At 50.4% G+C, this 13,565-nt stretch overlaps 1 protein-coding gene across 5 annotated transcripts in view; it reads right to left on the reverse strand.

Annotated features, from left to right (window-relative positions):
• The window catches only part of LOC112259485 (protein Shroom3), a 122,575-nt gene that overhangs the window by 33,262 nt on the left and 75,748 nt on the right, over positions 1 to 13,565 (reverse strand). For all 5 annotated transcript variants that reach the window (XM_042326435.1, XM_042326436.1, XM_042326434.1 and 2 more), the window contains 4 exons: positions 7,262 to 7,381; positions 6,309 to 7,046; positions 4,122 to 6,164; positions 816 to 1,443 (listed from right to left, as the gene is read on the reverse strand). In XM_042326435.1, the coding sequence (XP_042182369.1) occupies positions 816 to 1,443; positions 4,122 to 6,164; positions 6,309 to 7,046; positions 7,262 to 7,381 (3,529 nt within the window). The remainder of the gene's footprint in view (positions 1 to 815; positions 1,444 to 4,121; positions 6,165 to 6,308; positions 7,047 to 7,261; positions 7,382 to 13,565) is intronic.

The raw sequence follows: 13,565 nt of genomic DNA on the forward strand, positions 1-13,565 counted from the left end.
AGTACTTTAGTTAATTTAGTAAATATTTTCTTAACTCTATTTCTTGAACTGCATTGTTGGTTAATTAAGGGCTTGTAAGTAAGTATTTCACTGTAAGGTCTACTACACCTGTTGTATTCGGCCCATGTGACAAATAAAATGTTATTTTATTTGAGTAAGGTTTTAGAAGTACAGGGTCAGCCACAGTGCAGCATCCCTGAACGGAGAGCAGTAAGGGTTTAGGAAGTACAGGGTCAGCCACAGTGTAGCATCCCTGAACGGAGAGCAGTAAGGGTTTCGGAAGTACAGGGTCAGCCACAGTGCAGCATCCCTGAACAGAGAGCAGTAAGGGTTTAGGAAGTACAGGGTCAGCCACAGTGTAGCATCCCTGAATGGAGAGCAGTAAGGGTTTAGGAAGTACAGGGTCAGCCACAGTGCAGCATCCCATCCCTGAACGGAACAGTAAGGGAGAGCAGTAAGGGTTTAGGAAGTACAGGGTCAGCCACAGTGCAGCATCCCTGAACGGAGAGCAGTAAGGGTTTAGGAAGTACAGGGTCAGCCACAGTGCAGCATCCCTGAATGGAGAGCAGTAAGGGTTTAGGAAGTACAGGGTCAGCCACAGTGCAGCATCCCTGAATGGAGAGCAGTAAGGGTTTTAGAAGTACAGGGTCAGCCACAGTGCAGCATCCCTGAATGGAGAGCAGTAAGTCTCGCAGCTCACTCATCTCAATATCTGCGGTGTTGTTCGCTGCAACGCCATCTCACTGAGTCTACCTTTAAGTGCCTTGATTAAGGGCAAAACAGCAGGAGATAGGATCTTGGATACGTTGACTCACCTCATGCATGTTCTCAGGCTCGGAGTAGGACCTCTTCTTCTTCTCCATGGTGAGTCGCTTACGCCCACCGATACGGGCCGGGACTGGTGGGCCCATGGCCAGGACGCTGAGGAGCTCTGGGGGACCGAACCTATCGGGCTCTGGGGTGACAACGTGCCTCTCTTTGGGGGTGTGAGGCGAGAGAAAGGTGGCTGGGGCTGGGATTGGGACTGGGTCTGAGACAGTGACCGTAAGCCTCTCTTTAGGGGTGTGAGGCGAGAGAAAGGTGGCTGGGGCTGGGATTGGGACTGGGTCTGAGACAGTGACCGTAAGCCTCTCTTTAGGGGTGTGAGGTGAGGTAGCTAGGGCAAGGGCTCGGTTGGAGGCTTGGACAGTAGTGGAGACAATGGAGGGTTTGGGGCTGGTCTTAGGTCCCTTCCTCTCCAGAGATAAGTGCTTGGCGGGGATGGGAGGGGAGTGGTTGTTGACGCTGATTCCCAGATCCCTGCGTCTGAAGGAGGTGGATCTGAGCACCTTGGACTGGGCGTCCTTGATACTGTTTCTGTAGGCCCGGTTAAAGGACGTGTCCTGGATGGTCCCCAGTAGGTCCTGCAGGTCATCCCTCCAATGGAACTCTCTGTCCCCATCCCTGTCAAAATCACAATGAGAATGCCTTTTATTCACCAAGTACATTAACCTTTGACCTGGTGAAATGGTGGTGACAACAATAAACAGAATATACAGACAGAATATAGACAATGTAATATACATATCATTTACACAATCTATACACAATCTATATACTATACACCAACATAAACTGAGTGTACAAAACATTAGGAACACCTGCTCTTTCCATGACAGACTGACCAGGTGAATCCAGGTGAAAGCTATGATCCCTTATTGATGTCACTTGTTAAATCCACTTCAATCAGTGTAGATGAAGGGCAGGAGACAGGTTAAAGACAACATGTTAAGCCTGGAGACAATTGAGACATAGATTGTGTGTGTGTACAGAGGGTGAATGGACAAGACAAAATATTTAAGTGCCTTTGAACAGGGTATGGTAGTAGGTGCCAGACGCATATTTATTTTTACCTTTATTTAACCAGGCAAGTCAGTTAAGAACAAATTCTTATTTTCAATGACGGCCTAGGGACAGTGGGTTAACTGCCTGTTCAGGGGCAGAACGACAGATTTGTACCTTGTCAGCTCAGGGGTTTGAACTTGCAACCTTCTGGTTACTAGTCCAACGCTCTAACCACTACGCTACCTGCCGCCTCTACACTCTAACCACTAGGCTACCTGCCGCCTCTACACTCTAACCACTAGGCTACCTGCCGCCTCTACACTCTAACCACTAGGCTACCTGCCGCCTCTACACTCTAACCACTAGGCTACCTGCTGCCTCTACACTCTAACCACTAGGCTACCCTGCCGCCTCTACACTCTAACCACTAGGCTACCTGCCACCTCTACACTCTAACCACTAGACTACCTGCCTCCTCTACACTCTAACCACTAGGCTACCTGCCTCCTCTACACTCTAACCACTAGACTATCTGCCTCCTCTACACTCTAACCACTAGGCTACCTGCCTCCTCTACACTCTAACCACTAGACTATCTGCCTCCTCTACACTCTAACCACTAGGCTACCTGCCTCCTCTACACTCTAACCACTAGACTATCTGCCTCCTCTACACTCTAACCACTAGGCTACCTGCCTCCTCTACACTCTAACCACTAGACTATCTGCCTCCTCTACACTCTAACCACTAGGCTACCTGCCTCCTCTACACTCTAACCACTAGGCTACCTGCCGCCTCTACACTCTAACCACTAGACTACCTGCCTCCTCTACACTCTAACCACTAGGCTACCTGCCACCTCTACACTCTAACCACTAGACTACCTGCCACCTTTACACTCTAACCACTAGGCTACCTGCCGCCTCTACACTCTAACCACTAGGCTACCCTGCCGCCTCTACACTCTAACCACTAGACTACCTGCCTCCTCTACACTCTAACCACTAGGCTACCCTGCCACCTCTACACTCTAACCAGTAGGCTACCCTGCCGCCTCTACACTCTAACCACTAGGTTACCTGCCGCCTCTACACTCTAACCACTAGGCTACCTGCCTCCTCTACACTCTAACCACTAGGCTACCTGCCGCCTCTACACTCTAACCACTAGGCTACCTGCCTCCTCTACACTCTAACCACTAGGCTACCTGCCGCCCCTACACTCTAACCACTAGACTACCTGCCGCCTCTACACTCTAACCACTAGGCTACCTGCCGCCTCTACACTCTAACCACTAGGCTACCTGCCGCCCCTACACTCTAACCACTAGGCTACCTGCCTCCTCTACACTCTAACCACTAGGCTACCTGCCTCCTCTACACTCTAACCACTAGGCTACCTGCCGCCTCTACACTCTAACCACTAGACTACCTGCCTCCTCTACATCCTAACCACTAGGCTACCTGCCACCTCTACACTCTAACCACTAGACTACCTGCCACCTTTACACTCTAACCACTAGGCTACCTGCCGCCTCTACACTCTAACCACTAGGCTACCCTGCCGCCTCTACACTCTAACCACTAGGCTACCTGCCTCCTCTACACTCTAACCACTAGGCTACCTGCCGCCTCTACACTCTAACCACTAGGCTACCCTGCCGCCTCTACACTCTAACCACTAGGCTACCTGCCTCCTCTACACTCTAACCACTAGGCTACCTGCCTCCTCTACACTCTAACCACTAGGCTACCTGCCTCCTCTACACTCTAACCACTAGGCTACCTGCCTCCTCTACACTCTAACCACTAGGCTACCTGCCGCCTCTACACTCTAACCACTAGACTACCTGCCTCCTCTACACTCTAACCACTAGGCTACCCTGCCGCCTCTACACTCTAACCACTAGGCTACCTGCCGCCTCTACACTCTAACCACTAGGCTACCCTGCTGCCTCTACACTTTAACCACTAGGCTACCTGCTGCCTCTACACTCTAACCACTAGGCTACCCTGCCACCTCTACACTCTAACCACTAGGCTACCTGCCACCTCTACACTCTAACCACTAGGCTACCTGCCTCCTCTACACTCTAACCACTAGACTATCTGCCTCCTCTACACTCTAACCACTAGACTATCTGCCGCCTCTACACTCTAACCACTAGGCTACCTGCCTCCTCTACACTCTAACCACTAGGCTACCTGCCGCCTCTACACTCTAACCACTAGGCTACCTGCCGCCTCTACACTCTAACCACTAGGCTACCCTGCCTATATTGAATATTGAACGATTACCTGTCTCTGTTGTGGCCCTCCTGGCTCCCCAGTTGGAAGGTGCTCCTGCTCCTCTGCAGGGCCGAGCCAGGGCGAGGGTCCTGGGGATTAGGGTGGTGGTGATGGGGGTACCTGGAGCTCTGGGTCTGGTCACAACTCCCTGGCCTCTGCTGCTCTACGTAATGATGACCCTCGTGGGCCACCGTTGTTTTCCCATGATGTGAGCTAGAGGAGGAGCTCAGTGTTCTGCAGGTGATGCTGGGGATGCTAGTTCTCTCCAGCGTGCTACGCAGGTCATCCATACCAGCCCTCTCATGGTGCTGGGGCTGAGACTGGGGCTGAGACTGGGGCTGAGACTGGGGCTGACACTGGGGCTGAGACTGGGGCTGAGACTGGGGCTGAGACTGGGGCTGAGACTGGGGCTGAGACTGGGGCTGAGACTGGGGCTGAGACTGGGGCTGGGTTGGACGGGAGGAGCAGGGCCTCGGGTTGGTGTGGTTGGCGCTGGTGCTTTTACTCCTCTGCTTCCCCTGCCTATGGCTCTGCTCGCGGCCCTCGAAGCGGTTTACTTTCTCCAGAACAGAGAGGCTCCTCTGGTGACTACTCTGGCTGTTGGCGGAGCTCTCTGGACTATCACAACACTGGACATCTGCTAGGACGTTCTGCAGCTGGGTCAGGGGGTGTTCTGGTCCCCTCTGGTCCCTCTGCGGTTGGGGGGGAATTGGATCGCTGTAGTACCAGAGGGGGGACCTGGATCTATGGTCATTGACCTGAAGGTCTGGCCCCTGGGCCCTCTGCTCTACCCGCTGGTCAGACACCTGGGCCCTCTGGTCTACCTGCTGGAAAGGCCCCTGGGCCCTCTGCTCTACCTGTTGGTCAGGCCCCTGGGCCCTCTGCTCTACCTGCTGGTCAGGCCCCTGGGCCCTCTGCTCTACCTGCTGCTCAGGCCCCTGGGCCCTCTGCTCTACCCGCTGGTCAGACACTTGTGCTGGGGTACTACTGCTGTTGCTCCCCTGGGGAACATGTCCCTGTGCGATCTTACTGGGCATGGTGGTGCCTGCCACAGGGTGAGTAGCGTGGGGCCTGGGCTCTGTGTGTCTGACCTGCCCTTCCTCCCTGACCTGGCCCTGTCGGTGGTGCTCAGGGCAGCTCTCTGAGCCCTGGGAGTACCTGGGTAGCCTCTCTCCCCGCGGTTGGACTGGCGTGTATGGGTCCCTTCTCTCCTGGCCTATAGACTGGCCTATAGACTGGCCTATAGACTGGACTGAGGAGGGTCTGGACGCCTGACCCTGGCCTTGACTCTGACCCAGTCCCTGGCCTTGGCTCTGACCCTGGCCTTGGCTCTGACCCTGATCCTGGCTCTGACCCTGACTTTGGCTCTGACCCTGTCCCTGGCCTTGGATCTGACCCTGTCCCTGGCTCTGACCCTGTCCTTGACCCTGGTTCTGACCCTGACCCTGTCCCTGGCCTTGGCTCTGATCCTGTCCCTGGCTCTGATCCTGTCCCTGGCTCTGACCCTGTCCCTGATCCTGGCTCTGACCCTGTCCCTGTCCTTGGCTCCTCTGGCTCTGCCTTTGGGATACGGTCTGTCCCTCTCCCTTCAGATGAGACCTGTAGAGACCCAGTTTAGTTTGGGTCTCCTCGTACCCTGACTTTCCCCCCACTCTGTCTGTGGGTTGGGTTGGATGAGCTGGCTGTTTGGGTGGAGGCTGAGCAAAGTCAGGATGCTGAGGCTGGCCAGAGGAAGTGACATAGGAGGATATAGAGGGGTTTCTTTGGTATCCATTCTCAACCACTACCGCCATCCCTGTATCCACACTGACCCCCAGCCTTAACCCCTGGAGCTCTCTCTGTCTGCTCAGACTGCTCTCCCTGGCCAGGGCTGGGTACATGCTGCTGGGGTTGGGGCTGCTGGTGGGCATCTGGGCATAGTGAGGCTCCGGTGGGGGTACAGGGTAGATGCCCTGGGGCAGCATGAGGCAGCCAGACTGGGTGGATGTTTGCTGGGGCTCGGGGGGCGGCGGGAAGCCCTGACCCACACCCTGTTTGGGCTTGGTGGTAGGGCTAGAAGAAGAATAAGACATGTTTTGTAACAACAACATACACATGACTACATTAGAGAAACAGAGACACTGATGACTGGTGAAACAAACACAACTCATGATGTCCATGGGTTTGCTAATAGATACAATAGAACGGGCTTAATACCTGCTCTCAGGACTCTTCTCTATGACGGTGTGGAGCTGGCCCTCTGCCCCGAAGGAGCCCTTCCCCGAGCCGGAGGCCACGGAGCCAGAGGAGTGGTACCAGGAGGAGGTGGACCCCTTGTGGAGAGCCCTGAGGGAGCGAGCCTGATCCAGGCTGGACCACGAGTTTGGTCTCTCATGGTTCCTGATAGCCGCGTAGCTGTCGCTCCGCATGGGAGGAGCCGGCGCCCCCTTCAGGCTCTCATAGGAACTGCGGCTGGCGCTCTGACCCCAAATGGGCCCAACACTGTGACGGTTGGGGTTATTACCATGGTTACCACCACCGCTGCTTCCGCCACTGCTGTTACTACTGCTACTGGTGGCGCGGTAACAGGCGGCCCCGCCCACACTACAAGACCCCGCCCTGCCAGTCTCGTGGCTGCGTAGCAACGCAGCAGAGGCGGAGCTAACCTCGTGCTCCTGAGCACCGCCCTGCTGGGGGTCGTAGACCGTACGGACATATCGGATGTCAGCTTGCTGCATTCCCTCCGCCCCGGCCCCACCCCCTCCACTAATCCCGCCCCTCTGCGGAACTGTCTCCATGGAGTACGATCTCTCCTTACCAAAGGTCGGAGCGGCCGCAAGGTACTCTGGGATACTAGAGCTGGTGGAGAAGGAGGAGTAGGCTGAGTCTCTCTTGCTGTGAAGGTGGTCCATGCTGTTGGAGGACTTGGAGGCAGACAGCTGGTGGCAGGAAGAGCTGGAGAGTACAGAAGTCCTTTATTTATCATTAGCAGTAGTAGGCTGCTCCAGCTAGAGACAGCATAACATATTATGTAGGGTAAAAACCTTGATCAACCTGGAGGCTTATTTCCATTGTGGTCCTCTCTGGAAATGATGATTACAAAGACAAGACAAGGATCAATAAGGCATTACAAAAAGGTAACACATAAAGCCCATGTTAAAGAGCAGCACCTGTAGGCTGGGTGGCCGTGGTGCTCCCCAAGGCTCTCCATACTTCCTCTAGAACTGTACTGATCTGGACTCTTCCTCAGGTAACCTGGGTCGTAGCCCGACAGGTCTGTAGTAGACGCACTGGGGAAGAGAAAGAGAGAGAGATGTAAAGGGGGGAGAGAGAGAGACAGAGAGAAAGAGGGAGTAAAGGAGGAAGAAACAGAGGAAGAAGAGAGAAGAGAGAGAGGTGAAAAGGAGAAAGGGAAAGAGAGACAGAGAGGAATAAGATAGAGAACAGAGAGAGAGAGAGAGAGATGAATAACATAGAGAAGAGAGAGAGAGAGAGATGAATAACATAGAGAAGAGAGAGAGAGAGAGGTGTAAAGGAGAAAGGAGAGAGAGACAGATAAGATAAGATAGAGAGAGAGAGAGAGAGAGAGAGAGAGAGAGAGAGAGAGAGAGAGAGAGAGGTATAAAGGAGAAAGGGAGAGAGACAGAGAGGAATAAGATAGAGAGAGAGAGAGAGAGGAATAACAGAGGAGAGAGAGAGGTGTAAAGGAGAAAGGGAAAGAGAGACAGAGAGGAATAAGATAGAGAACAGAAAGAGAGAGAGAGAGGAATAACATAGAGAAGAGAGAGAGAGAGAGAGGGAGAGAGAGCAGAGAGACAGAGAGAGAGGAATAACAGAGAAGAGAGAGAGAGGTGTAAAGGAGAAAGGGAGAGAGACAGAGAGGAATAAGATAGAGAGAGAGAGGAATAACAGAGAAGAGAGAGAGAGAGGTGTAAAGGAGAAAGGGAAAGAGAGACAGAGAGGAATAAGATAGAGAACAGAAAGAGAGAGAGAGATGAATAACATAGAGAAGAGAGAGAGAGAGAGAGAGGGAGAGAGAGCAGAGAGACGGAGAGAGAGAGGTGTAAAAGAGAGAGAAGAAGAAACTATCAACATCACATCCTGCTGTCACTCTGCTAACACAACAGGCAGATGGACAATTAGGAACTACAATATAGTATTACAGGATACTTTTATTGTCCATTTCCATGGAAATGAATTAAGTGAAGTCAGCAATAGACTTATGACCAAATACTTACTGGTTAAAACAACAGTCATAGGTTTCTGTTTAATGGGAAATATATTTTCACAGTACCGTTACCAGCTCTTTCATCTTTCCATTACTATCTTAATTTATTGTCTGTGATGGGGGCTACATGGGCCGATTTCAAGTTTTCGTAACAATCGGAAATCAGTATTTTTGAGCGCCGATTTCTGATTTAAATGTAAAATTTTTTTTTTTTTTTTACCTTTATTTAACTAGTCAAGTCAGTTAAGAACACATTCTTATTTTCAATGACGGCCTGGGAACAGTGGGTTAACTGCCTGTTCAGGGGCAGAACGACAGATTTTCAACTTGTCAGCTCAAGGGATCTAATCTTGCAACCGCACAGTTAACTAGTCCAAGGCTCTAACCATTGCACTCCATGAGTAGCCTGCCTGTTACGCGAATGCAGTAGAAGCCAAGGTAAATTGCTAGCTAGCATTACATTTATCTTATAAAAAACAATCAATCATAATCTCTAGTTATAACTACTAATCAGTAGTCAGGGTATATGCAACAGTTTGGGCTGCCTGGCTCATTGCAAACTAATTTGCCAGAATTTTACGTAATTATGGCATAACATTGAAGGTTGTGCAATGTAACAAGAATATTTAGACTTAGTGTGACCAGACACTAGGGATGGAGGTGTGACCAGGCACTGGGGATGGAGGTATGACTAGGGATGGAGGTGTGACCAGGCACTGGGGATGGAGGTGTGACCAGGCACTGGGGATGGAGGTGTGACCAGACACTGGGGATGGAGGTGTGACCAGGCACTGGGGATGGAGGTGTGACCAGACACTAGGGATGGAGGTGTGACCAGGCACTGGGGATGGAGGTGTGATTAGGGATGGAGGTGTGACCAGGCACTAGGGATGGAGGTGTGACTAGGGATGGTGGTGTGACCAGACACTAGGGATGGAGGTGTGACCAGACACTAGGGATGGAGGTGTGACCAGGCACTAGGGATGGAGGTGTGACCAGGCACTAGGGATGGAGGTGTGACCAGGCACTAGGGATGGAGGTGTGACCAGACACTAGGGATGGAGGTGTGACTAGGGATGGAGGTGTGACCAGACACTAGAGATGGAGGTGTGACCAGACACTAGGGATGGAGGTGTGACCAGACATTAGGGATGGAGGTGTGACCAGACACTAGGGATGGAGGTGTGACCAGACACTAGGGATGGAGGTGTGACCAGACACTAGGGATGGAGGTGTGACCAGACACTAGGGATGGAGGTGTGACCAGACACTAGGGATGGAGGTGTGACCAGACACTAGAGATGGAGGTGTGACCAGACACTAGGGATGGAGGTGTGACCAGACACTAGGGATGGAGGTGTGACCAGACACTAGGGATGGAGGTGTGACCAGACACTAGAGATGGAGGTGTGACCAGACACTAGGGATGGAGGTGTGACCAGACACTAGGGATGGAGGTGTGACCAGACACTAGGGATGGAGGTGTGACTAGGGATGGAGGTGTGACCAGACACTAGGGATGGAGGTGTGACTAGGGATGGAGGTGTGACCAGACACTAGGGATGGAGGTGTGACCAGACACTAGGGATGGAGGTGTGACCAGACACTAGGGATGGAGGTGTGACCAGACACTAGGGATGGAGGTGTGACCAGACACTAGGGATGGAGGTGTGACAAGGGATGGAGGTGTGACCAGGCACTAGGGATGGAGGTGTGACCAGGCACTAGGGATGGAGGTGTGACCAGGCACTAGGGATGGAGGTGTGACCAGGCACTAGGGATGGAGGTGTGACCAGACACTAGGGATGGAGGTGTGACCAGACACTAGGGATGGAGGTGTGACCAGACACTAGGGATGGAGGTGTGACCAGGCACTAGGGATGGAGGTGTGACCAGACACTAGGGATGGAGGTGTGACCAGACACTAGAGATGGAGGTGTGACCAGGCACTAGGGATGGGGTGTGACCAGACACTAGGGATGGAGGTGTGACCAGGCACTAGGGATGGAGGTGTGACCAGACACTAGGGATGGAGGTGTGACCAGACACTAAGGATGGAGGTGTGAGCAGACACTAGGGATGGAGGTGTGACCAGACACTAGGGATGGAGGTGTGACCAGACACTAGGGATGGAGGTGTGACCAGACACTAGGGATGGAGGTGTGACCAGACACTAGGGATGGAGGTGTGACCAGACACTAGGGATGGAGGTGTGACCAGACACTAGGGATGGAGGTGTGACCAGACACTAGGGATGGAGGTGTGACCAGACACTAGGGATGGAGGTGTGACCAGACACTAGGGATGGAGGTGTGACCAGACACTAGGGATGGAGGTGTGACCAGACACTAGGGATGGAGGTGTGACCAGACACTAGGGATGGAGGTGTGACCAGACACTAGGGATGGAGGTGTGAGCATGGGGGTCTGGGCAGAGGAGATGTAGTCGTTGTCTGTGTCTGTAAATTGTAGTTCGTATGTATACGTGTGTAACTGAAGAGATTTTTTTCATGATGTCACAATTCCCCACCGATTTATCCAGAATAAACAATAGCAGTTCCCCGTTGATTAAGCCAGTTTCAAACATCAATGGGGCTCCTGGGCTTGTTGCCCTTGTATGGTTATATAGGTGGAGGAGGGGGGATGGCAGGCAGTGTGTGTGTGTGTGTGTGTGTGTGTGTGTGTGTGTGTGTGTGACGTGTGTGTAGTCTGCATGCCTGTGTGTGTGTGTGTGTGTGTGTAGTCTGCATGCCTGTGTGTGTGTGTGTGTGTGTTTGTGACGTGTGTGTAGTCTGCATGCCTGTGTGTGTGTGTGTGTGTGATGTGTGTGTAGTCTGCATGCCTGTGTGTGTGTGTTGGGGGATGGTAGGGGCCCAGTGTTGGTTGATATTTCTACAGCAGTAATGACGATGAGGAGGACGTAACAGCTCTGAGATCAGCACTAATCGCTCTTATAGCAGCGCAATTACCTCGAGTTCTCTCCTACCAATTACCTTCATTTCTCTCCTACCATACTCTCAGAACTGGACAGGCTGCTATTTGCCTCTCCCTCTCTCTTCTCGCTCTCCTCCACCCTCTCTCACTTTCTCTTCTCTCTCTCCTCCACCCTCTCTCACTTTCTCTTCTCTCTCTCCTCCACCCTCTCTCTTCTCTCTCTCCTCCACCCTCTCTCTTCTCTCTCTCCTCCACCCTCTCTCACTTTCTCTTCTCTCTCTCCTCCACCCTCTCTTCTCTCTCTCCTCCACCCTCTCTCCCTCTCTCTTTTCTCTCTCCTCCACCCTCTCTCACTTTCTCTTCTCTCTCAGCAAATAACTGCCAACATTGGACGACCCGAGAGGGAGTGGGAGCTGCCATGGGAACGGTAGAGGTGAGGGGAGGTGTCACCAGGAATGTCCATCCATAGCAGACAGATGACGTCAATACCCCCCCCACCCATCCCCTCCCACCCCTCATTATTTTCTGACATCACTGACTGATAGGGCCTCAATGTCCTGGTCTGAACACAACAACAGTCTACATATAGACTGGTTGGTTGTTTAGCAACCAAAGTGACGCGGGTACAACTATGGTGCAAAACAGACGGGGTTGGCTTTGATTGTTGACAACATGTAAACTATATTTAGTCTCCAAATGTTTACTGAAAAAACATAAATAAATGTGCACAATGAACACTTGTTGTCTCTCAAATACACCATTACAGTTGTTGGTTAGCTAGCTAGCGAATTTGATCTATATTAGCATAGACGTGACATCAGTCAAAACACATAAGAACAAGACATCGTATCAATACCAAGATGAAAAGAGTCTAAGATAATACACTACTGTCCTTTCATGAGTCTCAGTCTAAGATAATACACTACTGTTCTTTCATCCGTCTCAGTCTAAGATAATACACTACTGTCTTTTCATGAGTCTCAGTCTAAGATAATACACTAAGATAATACACTACTGTCCTTTCATCCATCTCGGTCTAAGATAATACACTACTGTTCTTTCATGAGTCTCAGTCTAAGATAATACACTACTGTCTTTTCATCCATCTCGGTCTAAGATAATACACTACTGTTCTTTCATGAGTCTCAGTCTAAGATAATACACTACTGTCTTTTCATGAGTCTCAGTCTAAGATAATACACTAAGATAATACACTACTGTCCTATTATGAGTCTCAGTCTAAGATAATACACTACTGTCCTTTCATGAGTCTCAGTCTAAGATAATACACTACTGTTCTTTCATCCGTCTCAGTATAAGATAATACACTACTGTCCTTTCATGAGTCTCAGTCTAAGATATTACACTACTGTTCTTTCATGAGTCTCGGTCTAAGATAATACACTACTGTCCTTTCATCCATCTCAGTCGAAGATAATACACTACTGTCCTTTCATGAGTCTCAGTCTAAGATAATACACTACTGTCCTTTCATGAGTCTCAGTCTAAGATAATACACTAAGATAATCCACTACTGTCCTATCATGTGTCACAGTCTAAGATAATACACTAAGATAATACACTACTGTCCTATCATGAGTCTCAGTCTAGATAATACACTACTGTTCTTTCACAAGTCTCAGTCTAAGATAATACACTACTGTCCTTTCATGAGTCTCAGTCTAAGATAATACACTACTGTTCTTTCATCCGTCTCAGTCTAAGATAATACTCTACTGTTCTTTCATGAGTCTCAGTCTAAGATAATACACTACTGTCCTTTCATGAGTCTCAGTCTAAGATAATACACTACTGTCCTTTCATGAGTCTCAGTCTAAGATAATACACTAAGATAATCCACTACTGTCCTATCATGAGTCACAGTCTAAGATAATATACTACTGTTCTTTCATGAGTCTCAGTCTAAGATAATACACTACTGTCCTTTCATGAGTCTCAGTCTAAGATAATACACTACTGTCCTTTCATGAGTCTCAGTCTAAGATATTACACTACTGTACTTTCATGAGAAAGGCAATACACTACTGTCCTTTCATGAGTCTCAGTCTAAGATAATACACTACTGTTCTTTCATGAGTCTCAGTCTAAGATAATACACTACTGTTCTTTCATGAGTCTCAGTCTAAGATAATACACTACTGTCCTTTCATGAGTCTCAGTCTAAGATAATACACTACTGTTCTTTCATGAGTCTCAGTCTAGGATAATACACTACTGTCCTTTCATGAGTCTCAGTCTAAGATAATACACTACTGTCCTATCATGAGTCTCAGTCTAAGATAATACACTACT

The sequence above is a fragment of the Oncorhynchus tshawytscha genome, linkage group LG09 (genome assembly GCF_018296145.1).
Source record: "Oncorhynchus tshawytscha isolate Ot180627B linkage group LG09, Otsh_v2.0, whole genome shotgun sequence".
NCBI lineage: Eukaryota > Metazoa > Chordata > Actinopteri > Salmoniformes > Salmonidae > Oncorhynchus > Oncorhynchus tshawytscha.